We start from the raw sequence: 27,751 nt of genomic DNA, 5'->3' as shown, positions 1-27,751 counted from the left end.
TTTCCTTTATATCTCAAATGTTTTAAATACCAATTTTTTTAACACTTCAATTAAAAATCAAGAACATTTTTCAAACACTATAAATTCCGAAATTTTGTATTTTAATAAATTGTATTTTTCAGATTAAACTCTAGTGATACTCACTTCTTTTCCCTCTTTCCGGCGCCGGTATCGCGAAAACCTTTGGCAAAGGGATTGTTGTCAATTTTCAATTGGGTTATCTGCATTTCAGACAAGAGTAGGTGGTAGGTGCAGCAACAGCAAGAAACACAGGGAGAAAAAAAACAAAGAAATTACAAAAATAACGTTAGTTTGTCACATTCAATAAAAAGGGTGTCCTCATGCTCCTTGGCAGTGTACAGGACGTGTAGAGAATATCATCATCATCATTGATTTTTTTTGTTTGTTTTGAAGAATGGGAGTTCTCGCTCTCCCCCAACATACCTTTTCATTTTGATATGCAGTCACAGCTATGAATTCCGTCTCCTTGAAAACGTACGTCCTGAACGTGGAGTATGGTAGTTTTATAATGTCGTTGGCTCGCACCAAATGAAACCGGGGTTGATATTTGTGCATGGAATTGAGTATCGTCTGTAAATGAAAAATAGAAGAAAGAAGAGTTTGTTTTTAGTTTAACATTCAAGGCAATGCTACGTTTGTGTCATCATCCGCATCAAAATAACAACAACAACAATCGCAAATGCAAGGGATCTATGTGGCAACCAGTGTAACCAACATGCCAGCCATACGAGTACATCCATACATTGTTGATTGGTTGGTTGAATGATTTTGATTTGGTACTTGTGGTGGCGTTCTTGTGGACTCTGATCAAACTGGAATAAAACATGTCGGGGTACAATGGCTAACAACTGTCTCCCAGACTATTGAGAACTTTATACGGATTAATAGAATATGTAAAAATCTTAACAAAACCCATTGTGCAGGATAGTTATACACATCTATCCACCTATCCATCCATCCATAGTTTGGCAAGTCTTTTAAAAAAGAAAAAAGTTGCCACAGAATGGCCACCCACAATCAAATTGCAAGCTCTGCTTTCAGGAGATAGTGTGTGTGGCCTTAATGTTTGGCTCCATGGCTTAGCCCTCCCATCCCAGGACCCCTGTCCACCGCAGTAATACATGGCCATTACACATTATCGATTGGCAAGTTTGCCTAAAGTTTTGCTACAATAATCGTGTTCGTTGACTTGTTTTTCATAATGCCCATAACTCTTCGATTACAACTTCACAAACGTTCAATTCTGAGATTTATTTCGTTTCAATTTTTTCTCCCTGATGTTGTTGTTGCTGTTTTGTATAGTTTACCCTACACAAATTTTGGTTTTGTTGTACTTCTTCCTCTTCTTCTGCCGCTATCATAAATATGAATTTAGTTTGTGGTTAATTTTGTACGCTGCTGTTATTATAGGAGACCGCCAAATGAATGGACCTCACATGTAGAGCTTAGAGAGAACAAGTTGATTACAACAAACCCACGAAAAAAATAACAACAAGCAGAATTTGACTAAAATGAGCAGAGTTGCCGCAGGAAAGTGGTCGGAAAACTAAACAAATAAAAGACCTACACAGAAGGTCCTGAGTTATTTAATGCTAAGGTCTACTATTTAACAGAAGATGGCCTTCAAGTCGTCAATGGTATATGACACTCTTGTTAATGTCCTTCGGTGAAAAACTCTTTGAAGGCTCTACTCATCTATAAGTATTCTGAGTATTTTTGGTCTATATGCGTAGGTGAAGCTGCACAATTTTGCTGCTTCAGAATATCCTTATGTTTCTAACTTTTGTATGCAAGGCTTTCACGGAATCTAGGGGAAATGGAAATTGTATTTCTCTACTACTGATGATTTTTTCTCTTAACTAATTGCCTTTATTCATAAAGTTACGCCTATTAAAAGTGGTCAAATTATTTAATGAAATTGCAATGAATTTGAAATAATATTTCGATTTTCATGGCAGCGCTTTTGGTTAGAATATCTAATCACTGCACGTAAAATTTGGCATGGGAGGATTCTTTGGCACCCGCTTTCAATATAAAAATCTGTAAAACCCAACTTTACACCTTTGATTCTGACCAAATTCTTCATCTAAATTGAAAACATATTGAAATGTTACCTTGAATTCATCGCAAGGCTTATGGTCGGAAAAACTGAATAGAGCACTTAAAATTTAGTATGCGAGGATTCTGTGGAATCCGCTTTCAATATAAAAATTCGTAAAATGCATAAAATTCAACAATGCAAAATATTTGTTTGCCATATGTATGGGTGAAAACGCATTATTTCGATTCAGATTCCCTCTTAAGAATCTAACGTTGGTAGTAAAGGATTTCAGTCTTTGGATACAGGATCTTTTGAGACAAAAATCTGCTTTCTCTGGCTGCTGATGAATTTCTGATAAAAAAACAACATTTTAGTTTATGACTTAACGTTATTAGAAATAATGGTATTCTTCAAACAAATCCAAAAAAACTCAAAGTTTAGCCTCGACACAGAGTTTAACCTTGAATTCATCACAGGGCTTATGGTAAGAAAATCAACTCAAAACTATGAATATTTGGTATGCAAAGCTTCGTTGGGATCCGCTTTATCTAAAAACATCAATAATAACCATAAAATATTATGGCTGTAGAATATAATGGAGGATTTCCGAGAATACTATCGCTGCTTTCTAGAGAGTGTTGTAGAGCCTGTTTATGTTAGGAGTTAAAATCGAATATCATAGACTAAGGCTGATGGGTCTTTGAATATGTTGAATATTGCAATATATCCAAGGAGCCATATTTTCCTTCTACGGTATAAATATGGACATTGTCTTTGGCAAACTTTAGATTTCCTTAGAACCCATTTTCAATTTTAGGATATTTTTCTTATTTTTCGGCAACATTTTACATCGAATCCTTCACAAGACTTATAGAAAGAAAATCAACTCAAATCTATGCATATTTGATATGCCAAGATTCTTTGGGATCTGCTTTAGCTGTAGAAATGATTGAAAACCCTAAACTTTAATGACGGCGGAACATAATGGAGGATTTTCGAGAAGACTACCGTCGCTTTCTAGAGAATGTTGTAAAGTGTGTCTAAGTGAAGAGATGAAATGGGATATCCTAGACTGAAGGTGACGAATGTTTAAATTTTTTAATTATTAAACTATATCCAAGGACCTCTTCTTTCCTTCTACGGCATAAATATGGTTAGAATCATTGACTAACTTGGGTATTCTTGGGAACCATTGTCAATTTTGGCATAAATTTTCTTCATTTATTCTTCATTTTATTTCTACTCTGCACAAAAATCTTGGTAGGCAAATTAATTTTTCGAAATGGTAACCCAGACCAAAACCGAAACACCTTTTAATTACCATAATTTTTGTAAGCTAAGCTTACATTGATGGTGGTGTTGGTTGGTAGTGGCGGCACGATTAAAGTTCCTCCACAAACCAAATAAAACGTAACAAATCAAATCTTTGTTCAACAATTCCAATTGCCTGGGATTCAAATCCGTAGTTCCATAACAACAACAACAGCAACAATTACAACAACATTCACTGGCTGTTCGAACAATTTAAACGATCACTTCATTTAAACGACAACCACATTCAGCGTCATTGGCAGCAGCAACTCCAGTAGTTTTCAATCTGTTTTTAGACTTTGTTGAATAAATCGCATAACTGGCTAGACAGTTTAGTTTTGAACGAAGGCAGAAAAAAAGGAACACAACAGCAGCAACAACAAAATCTAAAACAAAGCAATGGTTGCGAATTAAGAGAATCAACGAATTGTTGCTGCTGCTTATTGAATGAATTCCAGTTGTTGATTATTATGCAGAAAAGTACGGGGACCACACACATTGTCCACCACTCAGCCAGCCAGTAAGCCATCCAGCCTGTGAACAGCCACGGCAGCTAGTTAAAAATGACACAGCATGATGCGTTTTATAATTAAGCGACGCCATTTTTAAAACGCTAGTAAAAAGTTGTCATCATCGATGGGAATCGAAGTCAAAGTCGTCTCTACTCTGAGCAAATGTAATGGATGGATTTTTTGCGACATTTTTTTTGGTGTGTTTCATGGCATTGCAGTGGCATACAGTGAAGGTTGAGGGTATTATAACGGTCTTAAAATTCTAAGAAGAGGTTTAAGAGGTAATGTTGTCGCAAATGGCAACTAGAATTTCAAAATCCATGTTATATTGGATGTTAAGGTACAAATCTCCATCATCTTGGGCTCCATGATTCTCTTTGCAATGAGAGGATGATGGAAATTTTGTACCGTAAGATCCTATATAGGGAACGGGCATTGCAAACGAGAAGAAGGAAAAAGTAAGTTTTGTGAATCTCGAGGATCCGCTAAGAAATAGAAATACATGTTGTACCATTTGTTGCTTCGGAAAAAGTAGAAAAAGTAGCATTAGTAAGCTCCCAGATCATTAATTACCCATTTCGGAATTCATCGATGAGTTTTTTTAAGCGAAAATTAATCCTAAATCCTACAAATGGAATACAATTTTTAAATTTGCGACTAATTTTTTCATTGGAGAATCATTGAAGCCTTAACAAGTAAGAAAAGCGTTAAGTTCGGTCGGGCCGAACTTTTTATACCCTCCACCACAAATTTCAGCTATTTCGGTGGATTAATGTGGCCACAACCTTCAAAATACCGAAATGCGGAAGGTACCGTTCTACGGGGGCTATACGATGGCGTGGACCTATACCTAAAAATTTCTGGGGGAAAGTTTTATACGCCTAAAGAAGACTAAATATCAAATTTCAGCCATCTCGGTGTGATAATGAGGCTAAAACGTTCAAAATATCGAAAATCGGGAGATATTGTATTATGGGGGGCTATATATCCACGTGGACCTATATAAACATTTTATGGTAGAAATGTTTCTTAGCCTCTGGAAACACAAAATACAAAGTTACAACCCATTCTTCGGTCAAATGGGTCTAATACATTCAAAATATATTCAAATGACGCGTACTTTATAAGGGGCCTTATGTGGGGGCTATACCAAAACGTGGACCTATATAACCCAACTTTGGTAGGAATGTTTTCTGGCCTCTGAAGACACAAAATACCAAATTACAACCAATTCTGTGGTCAAATGGGTCTAATACATTCAAAATATATTAAAATGACGCGTACTTTATATGGGGCCTTATATGGGGGCTATACCAAAACGTGGACCTATATAACCCAACTTTGGTAGGAATATTTTTTGGCCTCTGGAGACACAAAGTACCAAATTACAACCAATTCGGTGGTAAAATGGGCCAAATATCTTAAAAATTCCTTAAAACGACGACGCGTCACGCGTCATTTTGTATGGGGGCTATACGAAAGCGTGGACCTACATAGCCCGCTTTCAATACCAAAAGTCCTACGTAAAAATAACATATTTTCCCAAAATTTCATCAACCTACGTCAATCCGTTCGGACGCTAGAGTGATTTCCACAGACGGACAGACGGACAGACGGACGGACATGGCTATATCGATGTAGAATTGCACGCTGATCAAGAATATATATATACTTTGTGTGGTCTACAATGATTATTTCGAGTAGTTACAAACGTAGTGACAAACTTAATATACCCCCATCCTATGGTGGAGGGTATAAAAATCAAGAGATCTCTGAAAAGTGTATGTTAGGATTCAACATGGAAAAATTTGAACTCGAACTCCAGGCAACCAACAAGTCATGAATACAATCTATGAAAGCGTAAAAGTGGATGACATTTGATTCTTTGGAATGCGCTTAACATTTTAAAACCATTAGAATACCTTAAGTTAGATGAAAAGGGAAAATGTTAGGTGGTATGCAAGAGGCTTGTCGCTGCTTTCTTAGTTAAATAATATACCCTAATGTACGATGAGACTTTTTTGGCATTAATTCAGACAAAGTTTGTAGAACATTAAGGTCTTAATGATGGACTTTGTGGCTTGAATTACTTTAATCAGTAAATGTTAGCTCTGTTTCCCAAAAAAATAAAATACTAAGCAAACTTATGTTTAGTATTGAAAATGTCTAAAAATGTTGCATCGAATTCGTTAATAGAAATAAAATATGAAGATCCCTTTAGTGAAGCGAAAACATAGTCCAGTTTGATTGTTTGGGATCCACTTAAAAAAAAAAAAATAACAAATTGCTAAAAGTCAAATAAGTATATAATAATAAAGAAACTGACAGACGGAAGATACGCGCTGCTTTCATTCCTCTATTGTATGCGAGTAACGAAGTTTATGTTTATTTAGAACTAATGCCCAATTGGAACAATATATTTATTACTTTATTCAACTAAATTGTCATTGCGGTGAAGAGTTTGTCCCCTTAAATTATAGCTCTCTCTGATTTACTCAGTATAAAATCGATAATTAGGCATACAATTTAAAGGAATTGCATACCTTTCGAAATGGAATTCGTTGAAGGTATTAGAATGTGAAAACCTTTTGTGAAATGCGAAAACTTGGCCTCATTCGATTCTTTAGAATTCGTAGTAAAAATAAAAATTACCGAAAGTCAGAGAAATCAATAATTAAAGAAACGGTAGGCTATTTACGACAAGCTGTTCGCTGCTTTCCTTCATTGAATTTCCGCATATAAGATAATTAATGTCGTTGTTTTATGCGGACTTATTTTGAAAAGTGAATTCAATAGGAATTCGATTATTAGATTTCCATTATAAATTGATCATGGGAAACCTTTTAAGAAGAGTTTGTCCCTTCAAATAATACTCTCTTCCATTTACTCAGTATTAAACCGATAACTAGGCACACAATTTAAAGGACTTCCATAGGTTTCCAAATGGAACTAGTTGAAGGCATTAGAGTATGAAAACTTTCTGTGAAATCCGAAAACTTTAGCTGATTTGATTCTTTAGAATCCGTAGTAAAAATGAAAATTGTCGTAAGTAATAAAAATTGATGATTAAGAAAACTGTAGGCAATTTACGAAAAGCTGATCGCTGCTTTGCTTCACCTCCTGCTTACCAAAGTAAAATAACATGGAATTCGTTGAAGGTATTAGAATATGAAAACCTTCTGAGAAATATGAAAACTTGGTCTCATTTGATTCTGTAGAAGACGTAGTATAAATAAGAATTGCCGAATCTCACAGAAATCAATAATACGGGAAGTGGTAGATTATTTAGGAAAAGTTGATCGCTGCTTTGATTCATTCTACTGATTCCCAAAATAGCATTACATGGAATTCATTGAAGATATTAGAATATGAAAACCTTCTGTGTAATATGAAAACTTGGTATCATTTGATTCTTTAGAATCTGTACTAAAAATAAAAAAATTGCGAAAGTCACAGAAATCAATAATTAAGAAAATGTTGGATTATTTAGGAAAAGTTGATCGCTGCTTTGCTACATTGAATTTACCCATATCAGATAAATAATGTCGGGATTTTAGGAGGACGTGTTAACGGAAAATTGAATGATTCATCTTCCAATAGGAACAAGAATATTAGATTTCCATTAAAAAATTTCATTATAATTGTTCGATTGCTCCATAGAAGCTTTGATGGGGTAGTTATGATCACAATTGAATTTGGTGGAAGCAGTCCATAAAGAAAGCTTTTTTCCAAAAAGAAGTGAATTGAAGAATTAATGTCCTGAAGATCTAATATCCCTTTACAAAATAATTGTCTTATTTCCTTCCCAATAGTCCCAGCCGGCCACTGTTTTGCTGCCGCATCACAATCGCATTTCATTTTCCCAGTCGTTTTCCAAAAAGTGATTAAGTCGAACAAATTATGGTCTGATTTTAGGGGTTTCAATTCAATTTAATTGTTTTTTAGTCGCTTACGTGTCGCGGCATTTTGTAAATTTCAACATTTTTGTGGACATTTATAAGCTAAGAGACAGACAGACATACTGAGAGCAAAATATGTGAATTGATGACAAAAATCCGAATCCGACGGCTATATGGATGAGCAAAGAGCTTTTCCTTATCTCTGCCAGAAGACTAATTAAGAGTTGAGTTTAGTATCCTTTGGCTTCGTGTGTGTTCTAGGCAGACGATGACATTATTAAGGAAAAAATAAAACAAACAAAAACAAGATTTAGCACAGCATAACCGTGTGAAATTTGAATTCCTCAATACCAGAATCTGGCCAACAGCAAAGTTAGGTTTTGTGTGGCGGATCTCACAAGGCGAATTCAGACAATTAATATATTGATATGTCTACAACCTGTGTGTGTTTTGTGAGACTTAAGTATGACCCGAAACAAGAAAACGTAGCTTGGATGGAAGCAGCAGAGTTCCATGCACACACCTTGCTGCTGGTTATTGCAACCACTACAGCCTCCTAATTGGGAGATTACGTGTTTGTGGGTAATATCTCGTCGCATGTGAAATCCTCCAAAAAAAGAGAAAAGCGAAAGAAATGCCATCACCTCAACAGCACCAGCAGCATAAGTGCCGTTGATGATTTTGGCTGGCCAAACGACCGTCTTTCAAGAGTTTTTGGCAGTGACCAGCCACATAAGTAGCCAAAAGCTTCTTTGCTTGTGTGTTTAAACATTTTGGAGCATTTATAAATAATTGATTGAACTCTGTGGCGCCAGGCTGAACTTTTTGTTTTTCTTTTCCGTATGGCCTCAACCTCAAACAACAAGAAGAAGAATAAGAAGTGTTGTTAACAAAGTAAATAGCTGGCGGGTCCCTAATTTGTTTAGTGATTTATGATGTTTCCTACTAATTCTTTGGCTCTACAAGTGTAAGAAGGTTGAGATACAAATCGCAGAACTGAGGAAGTTTCAAAATTTTGCATAATTTGTTATTCTTTAAGAGGCTAGCTTTGACACAAGGTAAGTCCTCTTCTCTTTGTGGGGCAAAGAGGTGGGTTGTCAATACTCCAATTAAATTGTCACCCATATTGGCAACTATCATTAACTCCTGCTGAGCTTCTTTCTTTGGCTTTGTTGGCAGAGGATTTAATTTATGACATTAAGTTTGCCTCTGTGCTCGTCCGCTGAAGCACAACTACTACAGCCGTTAAGATATTTATATGCAAGCATTGTCGATCAGTTGTGCCGGAATGATGACAAAATTACTTGATTCATCAGACCAAAAACAAAAGACAATAAGTGACACACAGCAATCACATCAATTGGCGGTCTGAGAACAGTGGTTTTGAAAGAAGATAGAAGAGGATGGGATAATTATCTACTCCAGAGATAATTAGATCGTGTAAAATTATTTAAAATCTGTTGGAGTAGCCAGTATCCTGTGATTTTCCCTGTGGACATTTGTCGAGTTCTAAATTTCGAATGTAAATGATCCAAAGGAGCATAAAAAGTGAAAATATCTTCAAAGTTTCATTCAAGTCAAATGAAAAGTGATCATAGGTGTTGAATAGAGATGAAGGGTTGTGAGATATCGAAGGTCAAGTTAGGGTAAGAACTCTTTAATCAGACCATAAGAACATAGAATAACTTGTAAGACTATTAGTCTTGACAGCGAGGATTAAGCTGCAGAGATCCATCGATTTTGAATGGAATTGATCCAAAATGGCATGGCAGGTCGATTTTTTGTCAAACGAAGTTTAAGGGCGACCTTAATATATGACGCCCTCCCAAGAGATTGGCGTATTTGCCACTGAATATGTTAGAAGAGACACATAGAGGTCTTTCTTCATTTGAAAGAAGAAATTTTTTGAACTATATCGGTTTCGGAACCATTTGGAACTAGAGTTGGGCAATCTAGTTCCTGGAGTGGATCCATCCGTCTAGTTCCTTTTCCCAAAAGGAACTAGTTCAGTTCCAAATGGTTCCGAGAGCGATATAGTTCAATGAATCTTTCTCTTTCATCGTTCTTTCTGTTTCCTTCGTTCCAAATAGTTCCGTGACCATATATATTTCAATTTTCTCTTACGTCGTTCTTTTTATTTCCTTCGTTCCAAATAGTTCCGAGAGTGAAGTAATTTAACAAATTTTTCTCATTCTTTTTCTTTTCATGTTATGGTGGATTAATTTACACACAAATAAATAAATTGCAGCGATGTAACGAGGATGTGATTTACGTTTAGTTTACAAAGTGACCGCATCTGAATGATGTGCGAACCGAACGAGAAAGATCGAAGTGAGTGTGAAATTAAAGGAAGAAAATCAACTACCTATACAAATGAAAGGAATTATATGCACGACTGGAACTATATGAACTAAAGGAACTATATAAATGCAAGAGCCGGATATAGTTCCAATAGTTCCTTGTCGGAATAGTTCCGGAACGAACTAGTTCCAAGGAACTATATTAAGAAACTAGTTCCTTTTGCAAAAGGAAACTAGAAAGATCGATGCTTTGGGAACTAGATTGTCCATGTCACAATGAAAAATTAAATATATTATTAGGAGATAACTAGGAGGATAGACCTGGTTCTGCCCTACCTTTGTGGAATAAAGAGTAATGAATCATCCAGGGTAATTCTAACTTTCCGAATTCTTTAAAACACCAGAAATTCTTGGCAAGAAAATATGGTTTCATGGGTGATCCTGGAAACCACTGTATTTTCCCCACATAAACCCCACAAATGTCTGATGATGCCTTCTTCTCCTGGCTTGCCTGGCTGGTAAAACAAAAAGTAATCGATCAACAGCAGCCAATTATGTGACAATATTTTAACAATGATGCAGTAGTGCCAACCAAGTCAGTTAAAGTAGCTTCATGAGAAGAAGAAGACGAAGACCAACACAACGTCCAACATTCAATATGGTATTGCAACTGTGAGTTTACACGCTCGTCCATCAAGCGTGTGCAAAAGTAATCAACACACTACGCGAAACGCGTTAACAGACAATTATTGGAGGCGAACAATTGTGTTGGATGAACCGTTACCGTATTTGGGTCGATAGAGGAAAATTTGTCCGTTACTGTCACTTCGATTCAGTTCAGTTCAGACAGTTTAGTTCAGTGGAGCCAGCAGCCGTGCAGTACAAAAACAACAAAACTACAACAACTTCGTTGAACTTAAACAGCAGGAATTCTCGCAAAATTGTTTGCAACCATTTTCGGCAAAGTTGTACAACAAGCTGGCAAGTGTTGTTACAACAACAGACAATTTCAGGAGTATGTTCATAATGATGATGATGATGATGTGGATGTTCATAATGATGTTGAGGATGCTGTTGTTCAATTACATAGCTGAGAAGATGTGTGTCTTTATCCACACTCATAAACGTTTTCTACTGTATTTTTTCCTGCAAAAAAAATTTGTCTGTCCTTTTGTTATAAAATGTAAGCTCATATGTTATTGCCTCCCCTTTGCCCCCCTGCCTAGATGTTATACGTTTATTGTGATGCGTGACGGAATGGACAAAACAAAATACATTAAAATGAAATTGTTAATGTGATTGTTTTCTGTGTGCGACACACGATGGACAAGAAGGAGACTCTGGCACTGACGATAAAGCCAACAACGTTCCTTACAAGACATTTGACGATTGATTAATCAAGTCATTTACTTGTAAAACACACAAGGATTCAACGGCGGCAGCAGCAAGAACATCACCAGCCAGCCGACTGCAACACCAATCATCACCCATCACGACACATGAGCCTCACAAGGCATCAGTTGTAAGAGAGCATCTTAGTGGCACTAGCATCAGCAAAATTACAGCCATAAATTCTTTGGATTGATTTTCCATTGAGAGGAGTTTTGTGTTTATTCCTGCATGAATTCATTTCTTTCTCTTTTCAAGTGAACTAATTTTAATGGCACGCAATTTCTTTACGTTTCGATTTTCAATAAAATTCCGAAATCAGTTTGCATGTCAGCCGGAGCGAAGAAGATTTACTTTTCGCTTTGATCTAAATTTAGGAATGTTTTATATAATTTTTTTTCTTTCACAAATTAACAGATAATTTTGAAGTTTATTATTTTTTAAAGAAGAGCTAATTTGCTAATTTGTTACTTATTGGCAAATTGATACTTAAAATGGACATCATGGCATGTTGGCAAGAGATTTTTACTGTCGGTTGAAATGAGCCAAAAAGCCTGGCCCAAAGGAATTTGTAACATAAATGAGGATAATTTGGGGCAGTAATGAAGAAATTAACATTAAATGTGGTCACAAAAGGGGAGTGATGTATTTCTTCTGTTGGAGAATCCTCCATAAGGATGCAGGGGGATTTGTAAGATGAAAGAAAAAGGCACTTGCCATTTCATACAAAATGAAAGTCATAATTATTTTAAAATGTGAGGTAAAATGGTCTAAAAGGAACAGTAGTGTACATAAACTGACAAAGATGTCAGGATAATTAAGCATAGCATAACTACATGAAACATCTATTAGTAGTTCATGATTGCATAATATGTTCAACGAAATGGAATTTTCAAATAATTTTTTAAATCCTTTATTTTTTACAGTGTTTTATTATTCATGTATTTTGTTCGCATACTTCCTCTCTAAACTCTGTTTCCTCTCACTTTTCTCAAGTAAAATTCAACAATATCCTCAATATTTCTCAGAAGAATGCAGTATTTTTTTGGTTTAGAAACATTGTTCATTATTTGCATGAATATGAACATTGGCAACACTATTATGAATGATATTCATTATACGTATGAATTGCTTTTTGTGTTCTTTCTGTGTCTTTTTGAAGAAGTCCTTTGTAGTCAAGTTGTCAAAATAGGTTGAAGGAAAAATCCTTTTCAACAACAAAGAGTTTCTGCACAAGTCATTATTTTCCACACCTCCCCATTACGATCAGTTTCTTCTCTTTTATATCCAATATGAAAAAAGTTGGATGTAAAATTCAATAAAATCTTTAATCTTTCTCCGAAGAATGCAGTATTTTTTGGTTTAGAAACAGTGTTCATAATATGCATGAATCTGTACATTGGCAAAACATTTTGAATACTATTCATAATATGTATGCATTATTTTTGTGTGTACATAGAATTTATGAATGAGGTGAAGAAGTCCTTTTTAGTAGAGATTTTAATAGAAGTTGAAGGAAATCGGCCGACGTCTTTATAAGAATAAACACAGTATGAACGGCGCTAAGTTCAGCCGGGTCGAACCTTTTATACTCTCCACTACTCTCTATGGGGGTTATATTAAGACCTATACCCACAAATTTCGGGTGCCAACGTGGTATGCACCCGCCTTGCACGCAGAAGGTTGTGGGTTCGATTCCCCGGCCAGGCAACATCAAACATTTTTCAACGGTGGCAAAATACCCCTCAGTAATGTTGGCGACATTTCCTGAGTATTTCAGCCTTGAAAAACTTCTCCACAAGTGGTGTCTTAAGACACGCCGTTCGGACTCGGCGATAAACAGTAGGTCCCATATCATTGAGCTAAATATGAATCGGGGTGCACTCATTGATATGAGAGAAGTCTCCCTTGTCCCGTATGGGATGTTGTGGAACAATGTTTGTTTTTGTTTTGTTTACCCACAAATTTCTGTTGGAAAGTTTTATACACCCAATGAAGACTAAATTTTCAGCCATTTCGGTGGGATATTTGGGGTGAAACCTTGAAAATTCCGAATATCGGGAGGTGCCATTCTATGGGAGCTATATGAAGACATGCACCTATACCGAAATATTTAAGGTGGAAAGATTTATACCCCCAACGAACATTAAATACCAAATTTCAGCCATTTCGGTGGGATATTGAGGCCAGAACCTACAGAATATCGAAAATCGGGAGGTACCGTTCTATGGGGGATATATGAAGACGTGGACCTATACCGACAGGTTTAAGGTGGAAAGCTTAATACCCCCGACGAAGACTAAATACCACATTTCAGCTATTTCGATAGGATATTGAGGCCACTAACGTCAAAATACCGAAATTCTTGAGGTACCGTTCTATGGGGGCTATATGAAGGCGTGTGCCTATACCGTCAAATTTCAGATGGAAATTATTATGTACCCAACGAAGACTAACTATAAAATTTCAGCCATTTCGATGGGATATTGAAGCCACAAACTTCAAAATACCGAAAATCGGGAGGTACCGTTCTATGGGGGACATATCAAAACGAGGACCGATATATTTCATTTTCAAAACCAAATATCCTATAAGTAATAGAAACTTCTACACAAAATTATAAAGCTGAATCTTAAAAATTGCGACCTGCATCTTGATTTCAACAGACGGACGTACGGACAGACAGACATGGCTATTTCGACTTAGAATTTAATGCGGATCAAAATATATAATATAGGGTCTCCGACGAATATTACGATGTCTTACTAACGGAATGACACATTTAATTAAACCCTCCATATTATGGTGGAGGGTATTATAGACCGGTTACACTAGAGTTTTTCGCCGGGTTTACCCTCTTCATTAGGATTTTTTTGACGTTTGCGCTATGGAATTGACATTTGAAACCCAAACCCACTGGGTTATTCCGGTTAAGTGTAACCTGGGTATTAAATGAGTTTGTAGGGGGCCATGGCCAATATAAGATCATAACAAATGTTTTAGGGACCTAGAAAATGATCTCAAAAGTAGGGAAAGGACTTATGATCGAAGCATCTACTGTGTGGAAGTAGATAGAGGTGGAAAATAATTTCTTTGTTGGGAAATGGTTTCACTCTCCTTGTATTTCAATTATTGAAAAAAAAAAATGAGAAGAAATTGACTCTCATCTTTTTTGTGACAAATAATTGTGTTTTTGTGTTTTTCTGCAATTCTGGAGAAATTTCTAATTCGACCATAGAAAATAAATCCCAAGGAAGACCACCCAGCAACTTTAGAAGATCTAGTGATAAATGAAGGAATTTTTCCAAACTCCTAACATGAAATGGACTTTGGAAACGTAGACATAATTCTAACTGTGGCTACTGCTTTTGATAATTTCTTTAAGAGAAACAATTTTTGTGTTATGATGTTTCCCCAAATCGTATTTTTTATGCAAAAATATTCATATGTCATCATCGTCGTCGTCATCCCCGGTGGTTATCTTCGATTCTCTATTAATGTTGAATGTTCAGTACAAACCTAACAGCATCATTTGCAAACCCCCTGCGCAACAAAAACCTAACAAAATAGTAAACGGAAAATTGGAAATGTAAAGCTCTTCTTAGATTAGCCAGGCAGCCACACACAAAACTCTGCAAAAGCAGGCCATAGAAGAAGTTTTCATACATGACTTACATGTGTCGTTCGAATGCTCACGATTTTAAAAATTCAAACCAATGAAGCGAGAATCCAGTCACGTTTTTGACTGCTTGCTGCCGCTGCTGATGATGATGCGTTGTTGTAGTCTTTTTACAACAACCAAACAGCCAGTCAGCCACTCAAATATTTATTTCAAGCATTCCGCTAGTCATTCGCCTAGCTAGCCCCGACCAGCCAGCCAGCCAACCAACTACAAATAAGCTGCAAGTGTTCAAGACAGGAAAAAATTTGTATCACTTAAATATCAGCTTGGCTGCTATAGATATTAGCCATACAGCAAAACTGAAACAACAACAAAAAACAGCAAAATAATAACAACAACCACTTGCAAATCACAAGGGGCGGCGTTTTGTGGCCCCAACCATGTTTACTGCCACCGCAGCCGCCGTCCTTTGCGTCGAAACATTGTGTGTTTTAATAATGTTCTCCATTTTTTCTTCGTTTTGGGGGTTTGCAGCAATTTTTGTTGTTGGTTTTGCTTTAGACCCGGCAAGGCAGGCTGGCCATATGCATATTGTTGTTTAGGCCAATGTTGTGAGTTTTGTGAAAGCATCAACTTGGTTGTCGTTCGTTGTCGTCATCCACAGCCACAGCCACATCATCATCATCATTTACATATCGAACTACTAATGAAGCACGCTGAGAAGTCAAATTTGCAATGACATTTGCTTTTACCAGTTTTCGATTTGTTCTGACCAAACTCAAAAAAAAGGTGACTGCTTACAGGTCCACACCATGCATATAAAATCGGCCCGGGTATGTGTGTTTGTTGGTTGGTTTGTTTAAAAAATGCTTTGGGGATAATTGGGTTTGTCAGACGGCCGGCCAGTAGAAAATTTGCTGTATAGCAAATGATGGACGACACCATGGCGTCAGGTATATGACTGCATTGACGGCGCCGCCAAATATGAACATGATGTTGTTAGTTTGGGGTTTTGTTTTTTTTTTTGGAAAGAAACTTGCATAAAATTTTCAAAGCTCATAACATAATAATCAGGCTACTGCTGTTGGGTTTTGCTTAGATTTATTTTTTTGGCAGCAGCAATTTCACAGTTTAAATCGAGTCATGGATCATGACAATGAGAGGCTTAGAATTTATTACAGAAATTTCAGATTGTTGTTAAGGGAGAGGTCCAATAGGCCCTAATTTCAGGTGTACATTTGTTGCCTTCTTACAATCAGTGGATTTTATCAAACCCTTGATTATCACTAGATACTCATAGCAGGCGCCAAACTGAGGAAATCGATGGCTTGAAAAATCCATTAGTTTCAATTATTTTATTATTATAAATTATTTAAATTTTTAATTGTTGGAGTTTCCAGGGCCATCCAAAGTTATGTACAAATTTATTTGTACACATGCGATATTTTTTATTCTGTAAGTAACGATAGCGATGTTGACTTCCGATTAATCTACATTTTGTGTTGGAAAGTTGAAAATCGTAGTTGTTGTTTAAAAAAATGAAAAATCGAATTTTATGATCAGTTTTCAATATTCCTTTTTTCTTCTCGATTCAATGTTACAAACTGTGGACTTTTATTAAGTCCATATCTAACTTACTTACTTAGCTGGTCCATTACAGAACATTTGTTCCATAGGCCAAACTAAGAAAATATCTCCAATTCTCTCTATTTGCTGCTTCGCACTCTGGAATACCGCGCCTTTTCATCTCTTCATCCACTTGTTTGCGCCATCTATTCCTTGGCCTGCCAATTCTGCCCGCACCGCCAAGCGCTCCGTATTTATACGCCTTTTTAGCGGGTTCATCATCGCCCATCCTTAGGATATGGTCTAGCCAAAAAACAATAATCCATATCTACATTAGTCAATTTTCCTTGCGGCAATTGTCATTTTGATGGAGAGAGTTGAGGCATGTGGTAACCCTTTGCCTCTCAACACCCTCTCTCACCGACAAACTGACAATTACGGAAAGGAAAATTGCATAATGTAGATGTGGACTTAAGTTGTAAGTTTTGAAAAATGCCTACCTCTCGCCCTACAAAATTAATGAATGCTGAAAATGCTTTTGCTCTTTGAATTAGACTATTTTCAGAATAATCTCTATATATTCTGGCAATATTTAAAACTAGCGGTTTTTAGCGATTTTTGTCGATTTTTGAATTCCACTTTTAATATCTGAAACCTACTCACAAAGTCTTAACTCTCCTCGCATATTTAGAAAAATGTTATTAGTTGCGAAATTCTTGAAGAATTCTAAAAGATTCTACTGTGTCGAGTCTAAACAAAATTTGAAAGAATCTGTATCATAAAAAATTAAATATTGAATATATGGCATGGCTTCAAAGTGTCATCCTTCTAGCGTAAATTAGCTCGATTCGAACTTTAATGTAATTTCTTATGGAATATTTTGTTGAAAAATTCGGAAGCGATTCTTAAAGATTCCGTATCGAATGAATCCTGAATTATTCCCAGCAAACCAAACAGAACGTTTGCAAATACGTTTCTTAACTGCTTTTATATGCCTTAACTAGTTCCAATCTTATTATCTCAGATATTGTTCCGACAGTTCTTTTAGAATTCTGAACTATTTTCTTCTCAACAGAATGCAGAATTGGAAAAACGACGTCCTTGTGAATTTTATCGAAACATTGTACTGAGTTGCTCTAGAATTAGTCTCGGGTTATTTTCCTCCGATTTTTCCGAGAAAATTCTGAAAGATTCCAATATGTCGAAAGTCTGAAAGAGTTGTGAAAGTTTTCAAAACCAGAAAACTATATATTAAATATCTATCAAGTCTTCAAAGGGTCTCAACTCAATCAAGAGATCCAAATCATATTGCTTTAGATATTGTACCGACTGTTCTTAAAGAATTCTGAACGATTTCCTTACCATGAAAAGAAAAATTTGACAACTATAATTCCTCGACATCAGATTGAACTTTATCGAGTTTTTATTCCGAATCTTTTCAAAGTTCATTTTTGCATTTCGTTGGAACATGTCTGCTCGGGATTCCCTAGCCCTTAATTGTAGATGTAGATGTCTGTCAGGTCTTCAAAGCGTCTCAACTCCACCGGGAAGTTTTAAACAGTTCCAATAATATTGTGTTAGATATTGTTCCGACAGTTCTTACTGAATTCTGAACTATTTTCTTATCCACCAAAATAAAATAGAAAATCGATGTCGGTGTGAATTTTATTCAAGTATTATTCTGAATCCCTCCGGAGTAATTCTAGGCATATATTTTCTTATCGTTCTGAGGAAATTCTGAAAGATTCCAATGTCACGAATGTTAAGGAGTTATGCATGATTTCTCTCCCATAACGAAGAAAACTAAATATTGAAAATTTTCCAAGTCTTCAGAGGCTCTGAACTCTACCTAGATGTCGTCACTAGTTCCAGTTTGTTAGATATTGTAGAGACAATACTGGAAAATTGCAAAAACTACAAAGCTTTGTCATCCGCTTGAACCTGATCGAGACTTTACACTGATTGCTTCTAGCGTTCTTCTGGTGTTTTCGTTCGGATATTTTCTTTCGCTAGTTCTTAGAAATGTTGGATGATTACAATATGTCGATTGCCTGAAGGAATCCTGAAAGATTTCCTATCCCATAAACTAAACATTATATATCTGTCAACTCATCCTAGATGCCTTAGCTAGTGCCAATCGTATCGTATTAGATATTGTCCCGACAGTTCTGCAAAAGTTCTGAAAAATTTCCTTGTCCACCAAAAGAAACATTGAAGAGCTACAATTTCTCGAAATTAATCTGGACTTTATAGGGTCATCATACAGTGTATTTGCAGAGTTCTAATCGTGCTTTTATGGGAATATTTTCTGAAAAAAAATTCTGAAAGAGTGACTGTGCACGTGTTTGAATGTGTTCTAAGGGATTCACTAGTCCAGAAAACTAACTATTAGATATCCGTCAGGTCTTCAAAGTATCTCACCCCAACATATAAATGTTAACTAGTCCAAATCATATTACATTAGATATTGTTCCGACAGTTCTGAAGGAATTCTGAACGATTTCCTTATACATCAAATAAAAACTGCACAATTAGAATTTCTCCATATTCATCTGAACTTTACTGGGTCACCATAAAGAGGTTTTTCCAGAGTTCTTCCCGTGCATTCTCTGGATTATTATACTCACGACAGTTCTGAAGAAATTCTGAAAGATTTTTCAGGCCACGTAAAAATAATTAAATACCTGATATATGTTTATTTACAATAATCGAAATCTAACAAAATGTCTACCCAAGTCGATTTTTATAAAGTTTGATTTTCATTAGAAAATTCTGAATAAATTCGGAGGCCTTTCTCAATACAAACATCATATATCAATTAGTTTTGAATACAGTTTGAATGAGTTCATTAAGTCCACAACTATTGAAATATCTTAACAAGCTTAACCCGAATTCCACAGACAGTTTTTTTAAGAAAGTACTGCTGACAGTACTGAACCAGTTCTGAGGCATTTTTCAACACAAATCTTTAATACTGTCTACTTCTGAATAAAGTTATCTAAGAGAAGATTTTTGAATGACAGTTTTGAATGACTTCTGAGACTTTCGTTGAGTAGATCGGCCATTATTGAAATATCTTAACAAACTTAACCCGAATTCTACAAACAGTTTTTTTGTACGAATAAATGCTACAGACAGTTCTGAACCAGTTCTGTGGCATTTCTCAACACAAAAATTTGATATTGGCTATTTCTGAATAATGTCATATTAGAGCAGATTTTTGTAAGACAGTTCTGAATGACTTCTGAGACTTTCGTTGATTAGTTCCACCATTATTTAAATATCTTAACAAGCTCAACATGAATTCTGCACACATTTTTTTCATGAAAAAATGCTACAGACTGTTCTGAACTTGTTTTTCAACACAAAAATTTGATATTGGCTGATTAAGTGCATTGAAATATCTTAACAAGCTGGATCCGAACTCTACACACAGGTTTTTCACGACAAAAATTCTATAGACAGTTCTGAACCAGTTCTTAGGCATTAATTAACACACAAATTTGATATTAGCTTCTTCTGAATAAAGTTATGTAAGATAAGATTTTTGTAAGACAGTTCTGAACGAATTCTGAGACTTTGGTTAATTAGTTCCACCATTATTTAAATATCTTAACGAGCTCAACATGAACTCAACACACAGTTTTTTACGATAAAATGCTACAGACTGTTCTGAACCAGTTTTTCAACACAAAAATTTGATATTGGCTGATTAAGTCCAACATTATTGAAATATCTTAACAAGGTGGATCCGAATTCTACACACAGGCTTTTCAGGAAAAAAATACTACAGACAGTTCTGAACCAGTTCTGAGTCATTTATTAAGACAAAAATTTGATATTAGCTTCTTCTGAATAAAGTTATCCAAGAGAAGATTTTTGTAAGACAGTTCTGAACAAATTCTGTAATCCTTCTTAACATCAACAAATCACATAATTAATTTTGATAAACTTCATCATTATTAAAATATATTACAAACTTATTTTTTTAAGAAAAACAATTACCTCAGAAAGTTCTGAACCAATTCTAATTGATTTTTCAACTCAAAAACCTTATTATCAGTGACCAACCAATGGATTTTGTCACGACAACTCTGAAAGAATTCTGAACTATTCTGACTGGAATCATTCAGTTTTAAGCTATGTGATTATAAAGATGATGGTTCTCACTCTCACCACAATCAAACGGGTTAACAAATACTGCTGGTTCACTGTAAAGCAAGAATGTAATTCGAGGAATATTTGCTTATGGTTCGTCAAGTCTGGCCCTGTTGTCACTTCCTTCCTCGCTCTTAGAAGCCATTATGTCCTAATGGTTTGCTGGGAAACACCAACGGAAATACAACATCAATGAGACAAAATTTCCCTACCGAAAAACGACATCTCGGAAAGTTCCGGCCATGGCTGAGGTTTCTTTAGAACTACATAATATTTCGTAGAATGCATCTTGAGCTTGATTCTGATCTCCCAGGTGTAAGACAGAAGCACTTTCAATCGACTGGAGTCTTTTATTGACATCCTAATAAAATAGAAATGAAAGGCTATGAAAATCTCCTTAGGCTTTGCCAAACAATCTAACGTTACGAGAATCTTATTAAAGCTTCATTAGAAAGCACCCAAACCTTTCTTCAATAAAAAATGTTCACATTTTTATGGCCAAAATTCCGCCATTAATTGCAATTTTGTAGCTTTAATCACCAAACAAAAAATCGCTACAAAATGATTTTCATAACTTCCGCTGTATATCACCACCGAGGATCATTTGTTTTGAGGTTGATGGTGATTTTATTACACTAAGCAATCATTATTGGGAATCATATTTTCCATTACAAAAAAATCGATAAGTTTTCTCACAATTAAATATGGATTTTATGGGTACCACCAATAGATTCCTCCTTCCTAGCTTCTCTGGTCTCTTCCAGTCATTTCATTTTCTTCTAAGATAATTCCCTGATACTTTTCTTATTTCCACTAATCAAACCTAGGCACAGGGAATGGAGAAAAAGATCAAAGGAAATCCATTTTCCAAAACAGCCACAATAAATATTAAACACACAAAACTACTACTGATGCTGCTGTTGCTGCTCCTGCGGCACAATCAAGCGTTGTGGTTCATTTGTAACATTTGTCAGAGAAAGAGAATCTGTAATATCATCAAATTGTTTGTTGCATGTGAATATTGCATTCATTTATTACCAACGACCAGGGCGACCACCAACAAAGGCCAACAAAACTGGGTATCATGCAACAACACCAGCCAGCCAGACCAACAAATGCTGCAGCAGCTATGCAGCGGCATCAGTTAAAAAAGAAGTGGTAGTTTAAGTGGCCAAGCGATATGTCGTCGTCACATCTTTTGAATGTCTAGCTGGGGATAACAGCTACTTGGTCAAGGTGTTTGCTGCTGGCACTGTTGTTCCTGTTGTTGTTGTTGCAGCTACAACATTAGCGCCTTTATATTGTCGCATTTTATACTACCATATATCCGCCTGATTGCCAGTCTCTGTCCGTCCGTGCGACCGTTCGCCAAGGCGTTTTTCCATCTGTGCCTGTCATTTTCTAATCTTATATACAACACTTACAATGGCGCTTTTTAGAACTTTGCGGGATACGTTCAGCGGCGGCGATTCGCACAAAAATTATTGCGCAACACTGTAAGAAGGCAAACGAAACGGTGGCGGCAGCTTTCAATAGAGCCCGGTAGCAGCAGCACTGAGACATTAATCGATAAAACTTGAGTATTTTTTCATGTTTCGAAGCGAGCCATTAAAAGATTGTCAGCTTAGCTCCTCTTCAGTTAATATTGGCGGCGTTATTGTCGTTGTCGTCATCATCATCATCATCTTTGTTGTTGTTGTTGTCCTCTGTTGCTTATTTGTTTGCAAAGTAAGCGGCCGGCCTTGCAGTTTCAGCGACAATAAAAAACTTAAGCTAAAGGTGCTTAATGAAATTCTGCTTCATGGAACACTCTTTGTGTTCCTTCCCTCTACTCCTGCTGGAGTAGTCAAAAGTTGGTGATAATGTGCACACCACCAGCCAGCCATCGTCCACTATCCACTAGATGAGTGCCTGGTTGCGTGTTGGCCGTTAAGCTTCTGTTAGCTATGTGGCGGCAATTATTTGCAGACAAATTTATTTGCAACCTGGACATTTTTGCCCATCGTCGTCGTCGATGTTTCCTTGTCGTTTCCTTTTTTATTACCCCAGCAATCAGTAAGAGTATTGCTCTCGTTGGCTTCTGTGCAGGCAGGTTTCCCCTTTTCACCTTCACCTTCTGCTGCTCCGGGGATCAAGCGAATTAAAACAGGCCTTCTTAGCCAAGAACAAGTGTTAACAACAAACGGTAAAGTAGGCATTTTAAAATACCACTACCACATCTTTAATTAAAACAAATGCTATCCTTGACATTTAAAAAGCTACGGCAGAATTCAATTAGCACTTGAGGGCCGCTTGTTGGCTGGCTATGCGACGAATGTGAGGGAGATTTAGTGATCGAAACCAATTTGGTCCATTTGTTTTCGGGGGACGATCGTTTTTTTGCATTTTTTCTTGCTTCTTGTCTTGCCACACGCAATATTGTAGGGATTTTTTTAAGGAGCAATGGCATTGTAATTGTTGGGGACAAAATTGTGGGGCTATTGGGCATGGCTCCTTAAATTTACCCTACCATTGGGAGAGTTTTCTATCCTTTTAATGAAACAGAAAGTACGGTTCCATAGCTGTTTTAGAACAATCTTTCGAAGAGAGGGAGAGAGAGAGAGTGAGTTCGAGCTTTTTATCTGCAGGTGAGAAAGGTTTTAGGCCAGCCATGCTCAAAGAGACCAGTTATCATTTGTAGAGAAATTGTGGAAGAACTGTTTTTGAAAGTTCTTTTTATTTATTTTTTAACTTCTGTTTTTAGACAGAGCTCTGATTTGCTCGATTTTACTCGGGAGTACAAATTTTACAAGAATTTTACTACCCACTTTTTTGGTTTATTTGGCAGCGCTGGTGAATACCCTTTGTTGAAAAATAAGAATGGGAGTGAAAATTTTTAAAATAGAATAAGAGTTTTACTCTAAGATTGAAATCGAGTGGAAAAAATTAATTTATTTATTGCCGATAGCATAGAAAAATAGAGTACAGTCGATTTCGTTTTCTACTAGCAGCAGTATTCCCGCTCGAATTCGAGCGAGTTTCACTATTTACTCGATTTCGTGGGAGCATTTCGGAACCTTGGTTTTGGGACAATATATTTACTCAGAGATAGTTATAGTATTAGTACATTATTATTTTTTGAACATTTGTTTAAAGAGAGAGAAACTTTTAGCACATTGTCTGAGAGAGAAATTGATATACGTAATCCAGTGATGCTTAAATAGTTCATGCATTACCCTCTCTGAGCGTGTCTTGGCTTTGCTAAACAATGACAGATGAGAATGAAGAGAGGGTGTGTTGTTGTTGTACATCCGTTAACGTATATAGTCGAGCATAGCTGACATGATCTCAAAGAGATAGTGGTTTTCGTATATTATATTAAGAGAGTGTTTTTTTATTATGATCGTTTACTCTCCCTACGAGGGAAATCTCTAAAATCAAAAATTCTAGAAAAAATCATAGATGAATTTGAAATTAAATTAAGTTTAAGCAAAATCTAATCCCCAAACAAGAGAGAGATTTGTAATGTAAAACTTCTCCCACTTTTGTCACCCACTGTAAGTAAGACTTGTTCAATGGCAACATTGTAAGCAATTTCGTTGCGTTTTTATGAATGAATTGATTTTGATGGAGTTTTTCACTTCTCTTCCGATTCCAACCGGGTTTTAAGTGCTTATGAATATATTTCAGAATACATTTAAATGAACGATTTGAATACGAGAATCAAAGAAAAAAGAAAAACGTAAAGAAAGATTGTCAGTTGAAACCTTTTGAACAAACAAACCACATGATCACACGCTTCAAAACCAAAAGAACTACAAAAAGAGCATCCCATATGTTAGCTGGTGCCGCCACCGCCACAATAAGCCCTATCGAAATTTAAGAGACGGTTTCGATCGCAAATAACATTATGTAAATTATCACCATGCCTAAATAGAAGCAGATTGAAAATCAACACACACAGAAAGGTGAAGCAAAACGAATGACTGTTGGTAATGGATATCAATGATGACGATGATGATGCTGGGGGCAGCTACTCCCAAACTTGTCTCACTGACACTATAAAAAAATCACTTGAGATAAGCAAATGTCATCAGCTACAACAACAACAATGTTAATAACAAACAAAAGATGCCGCGTTTTTAAAAGAAACACTTGAGTATTCCAAAGCCAAGCGGAGCCAAGCGTAGCTATAGTGAAAGCAAAATACCCTAAAATTTAAATTTACATTTACAGTAGCCGATTTGTTGATGTTAAATACTAAAAAAAAAGTTTACCATGTCATTTGTATTGTTGGTGTGGACAGCCATCCCAAGCTATGGCCTAATGAGAGCACTAGGCGAAAGAAGATCTTCAAAGATCTCCACAACAACAACAAAACGGTTTAAAAACCTTAAATCTTGTAATTAATGCAAATGTAACAGCATTTTTTATGTTATGTGTAACATGATTCACCTGAATTAAGTCGAACTCAATAAAAAATACAAACAAAAATATTGATATAAAATATAATGATTAAATATAGGGGGGAGAGAGAGAGAGGAGGAAGAGATGGAGGATTGGGAGAATTGTGATAAAGTCATTGATGAGAATTTTATTTTTGTTTTTTTTTTTTTTAATTTTGGGCAGTTTATCTGTTCCACTTAAAGTGGTGATCAAGAGATTTAAATAAATATTTTAAAGCGAGGTGTTTGGAATGCTTTTAAAATAAAGGCAAATTATTTGGATGAAATGGTCATGGGTAGAAATTTTTTAAAATTAAGTAAAAAATCTGGAAATGATTTTTGGTTTTATTGGAATTTCGCCGAAAGATATGAGTGAAATTTTTGATTTGTATGAGGGACATTTTTGATTTAAATAATAGATTTTGCATAAAATGAAATTTTTATTTATTTATTTATTTATTTATTTAATTATTTATTTATTATTATATTAACTTGTAGTAAATACATTGTTAATAAGACATAGCATTGGCCATCAACTAAATTAAATTTTTTTTAATATTTTCAGAAAAAATTGAAAAAAAAAATTAAAAATAAAGAATTTATTAATTCGAACATTTTTGTTGAAATTTTTGTTTTCAATAGATTTTTTTTAAAGTAGTTGTGTAAAAGTAATAAGCAATTATTTGATTTTGTCCAAAAATAAAAAATCCTTATTTATTTATTTATTATTATATTAACTTGTAGTAAATACAATGTTAATAAGACATAGCACTGGCCATCAGCTAAATGAAATTTTTGTTTTTTAATATTTTCAGAAAAAATTGAAAAAAAAATTAAAAATAATGAATTTATTAATTTGAACATTTTTGTTGAAATTTTTGTTTTCAATAGAAATTTGCATTTTTAAAGTAGTTATGTAAAAGTAATAAGCAATAATTATTTTGTCCAAAAATAAAAAATCCTTATTTATTTATTTTTTTATTTATTTACTTATTTATTTATTTATTTATTTATTTATTTATTTATTTATTTATTTATTTATTTATTTAATTAATTATTTATTTATTTATTTATTTATTTATTTATTTATTTATTTTTTTTTTTATTTTATTATTTATTTATTTATTTATTGAAATGAAATTTTTGTTTTTTAATATTTTCAGAAAAAATTGAAAAAAAAGTTAAAAATAAAGAATTTATTAATTTGAACATTTTTGTTGAAATTTTTGTTTTCAATAGATTTTTTTTAAAGTAGTTGTGTAAAAGTAATAAGCAATTATTTGATTTTGTCCAAAAATAAAAAAAATCCTTAGAAGGGAAAATTTTGTTTTTTTTTGCGAATTTCGAAGATATTCATATATTTTTAGAATTTTTAGGAAATTTGAAGCAATATAGAACTTAAAAATAAAAATTTACCTTTTGGGAAATTTTTGTTTTTAATAGAAATTTCCAGAAAAAATTTAGAAAATTTTAAAAATTAAAGCATTTTTTAATATGACCCTTTTTGTTGAAATTTTTTATTTTCAATAGATATTATTATTATTTTTAAAAGTAATTATGTAAAAATAAAAAATATTTTTTTTTTGTCCAAAAATTAAACAAAAAATCCTTAGAAGGGAAATTGTTGTTATTGCGATTTTCAAAGATATTCTTATATTTTTAAAATTTTTAGGAAATTTGAAGTAAAATAGAGCTTAAAAACAAAAATTTCCCTTTTGGGACATTTTTCGGGAAATTTTTGTTTTTAGTAAAAATTGATATTTTTCTAATAGTTGTGTAAAATTATGAGGGAATTTTTTTTATTTTGTCTAAAACTTGAAATTGCCCTTGAAGGGAAATTTTTTTTAATTTCGACATTTTTTTAGAAATTTCAGGATGTTTTAAGTAAAATAGAGCTTTAAATAAATTGGTTTTCAATGGATTTTGATACCTCTAAGTGTGTTATATAGACATATAAAGATTTTTTTAGATTTGACAAGAAATATAATTTTTCCCATTGGGGGAATTTCTTATTTTGAGGAATGTTTAAATTTTTTATCATTTATACGAAAAAATTATTTTATTTTGTCCAAAAATAAAAAAAATCCTTAGTAGGGAAATTTTTGTTATTGCGAATTTCAACGATATTCTTATATTTTTAGAATTTTTAGGAAATTTGAAACAATATAGAACTTAAAAATAAAAATTTCCCTTTTAGGAAATTTTTCGGGAAATTTTTGTTTTTAATAGAAATTGATATTATTCTAGTAGTTATCTAAAATTTATTTTGTCCAAAAATTAAAATGTCCATTGAAGGGACATTTTTGTTTTTTGAATTTCAGAGACTTTTTTAGAAATTACAGGAAGTTTAAAATAAAATAGAGCTTTAAATACATTTTTTCAATGGATTTTGATAACTCTGAGTGAGTTATATAGAAATATAAAGCCTTTTCCCGTACGGGGATTTTTTTTTTTGTTTTGAGGAATGTTTAAAATTTTTATCAATTATACGAAAAAAATAATATTTTG

The 27,751-nt window shown here is 34.6% G+C and overlaps 1 protein-coding gene across 16 annotated transcripts in view; it reads right to left on the bottom strand.

Moving 5' to 3' along the window:
* bi (T-box transcription factor bifid) overlaps positions 1 to 27,751 on the bottom strand; it is a 208,954-nt gene that overhangs the window by 14,185 nt on the left and 167,018 nt on the right. For all 16 annotated transcript variants that reach the window (XM_073979495.1, XM_073979499.1, XM_073979503.1 and 13 more), the window contains 2 exons: positions 445 to 591; positions 145 to 221 (listed from right to left, as the gene is read on the bottom strand). In XM_073979495.1, coding sequence (XP_073835596.1) covers positions 145 to 221; positions 445 to 591 — 224 coding nt within the window. The remainder of the gene's footprint in view (positions 1 to 144; positions 222 to 444; positions 592 to 27,751) is intronic.

The sequence above is a fragment of the Musca autumnalis genome, unplaced genomic scaffold, assembly GCF_047663935.1.
Source record: "Musca autumnalis isolate F117 unplaced genomic scaffold, ASM4766393v1 scaffold_3, whole genome shotgun sequence".
Lineage (NCBI taxonomy): Eukaryota > Metazoa > Arthropoda > Insecta > Diptera > Muscidae > Musca > Musca autumnalis.
Note: the sequence above shows the minus strand (reverse complement) of the source record. Positions and strands in the feature narration are given on the sequence as shown.